The sequence below is a fragment of the Galeopterus variegatus genome, unplaced genomic scaffold (assembly GCF_000696425.1).
Source record: "Galeopterus variegatus unplaced genomic scaffold, G_variegatus-3.0.2 Scaffold14579, whole genome shotgun sequence".
Lineage (NCBI taxonomy): Eukaryota > Metazoa > Chordata > Mammalia > Dermoptera > Cynocephalidae > Galeopterus > Galeopterus variegatus.
Window position 1 is genome coordinate 24,592 of NW_007740690.1, and position 1,048 is coordinate 25,639.

Below are 1,048 nucleotides of genomic sequence, written 5' to 3' on the forward strand. Positions count from 1 at the left end.
TGTTCCTCAGTAATGCTTGCTATCACAAAGACATTTTTCCATATCAACATCTGCAACTGAAAAAAGAAAAAGCAAGCTTTTGACACTAGTTATCACACGCTTGGAAAGCCCGTATCACGACGGTTCTTATAAATCTTCGTTTCAGGTAGGATCTGAAGTTAAGTTCACATCGGACCGCCATCCCGTAACTTGCTGTTTGCCAAGCCCAGTTAACAGCCTGATAACAACAGCAACATTTATGCCCGGGGGGAAATCTCCATGTTTGACCAGCCAAAAAGGCGTCTGATAACGAAGGCACCCTTTCCCCAGGTGAGGAAAAGGGAAAACAAACAATGAAAGGCCATTGATTAGCACAGTGAGGAAACGGGAGGATCCCAAGAAGGTCCCTGCGGGCACAATCCAGGGGTTCAGAAGCGCCGGCCTCCCAAAGACACTCGCCCCAGCCCTCCCACCCCAACCCTCTTCTCCCCGGGGAGCCAGCCCTCCGCCCGCACAGGCCGTGCGGACCCGAGGAGAGCACAGCCCTCACAAGCACCCAGGCTGGGCTTCCAAACCGCGAGGCCGACCAGGCCGCAGCCGCAAGCCCGGCGGCCTGAGGTTAAGAGGCGAGAGGAGATGCGGCCTCGCCTCGAGCTGGGAGGCTCCTCGAGAAACCCGAGGCGGGAGAAGAGCCAGCCGGTTCGCGAGCCGGAGCAGAGCGTGGAAGGAAAGAGAGCGGGGAGCCGGGGATCAAGGAGGTTCCGGGCTCAGCCAACGCCTTCCCCGGATCTGCAGCGACGCCCGTGTTTACCTGAAAGTCTCGGTCCTCGTTAAAGCGGGAGAAGCGATCCGCCATGTTGCCGCCTCCGCTCCTCTCAGGACGACGCTCCGGTTCGCTCCTTCCCTCCCGCGACACCCGCCCCTTCCCCCGTTCCCCGCCTCCTCCCACGCCAGCCTGGCGCGCGCAGCCAAGGGAGGGAGCGAGCGAGAATGGCGTCCGGACCGGAACCCGCCGGCGCAGGCGCCTTCCAGCCCCGGAGGCGGAACCGCCCCTCACGTCCCGGCTCCG

The 1,048-nt window shown here is 61.0% G+C and overlaps 1 protein-coding gene across 3 annotated transcripts in view; it reads right to left on the minus strand.

Moving 5' to 3' along the window:
* Positions 1-1,025, minus strand: part of LOC103582006 (G patch domain-containing protein 8-like) — a 25,433-nt gene extending 24,408 nt beyond the window's left edge. The window contains exon 1 of one of the 3 annotated variants that reach the window (XM_008563696.1): positions 791-1,025. In XM_008563696.1, the coding sequence (XP_008561918.1) occupies positions 791-835 (45 nt within the window). In that variant the 5' untranslated portion in view covers positions 836-1,025. The remainder of the gene's footprint in view (positions 1-790) is intronic. The other 2 variants (XM_008563697.1, XM_008563698.1) reach the window with 2 other exon arrangements.
* Between the last annotated feature and the right edge of the window lie 23 nt (positions 1,026-1,048).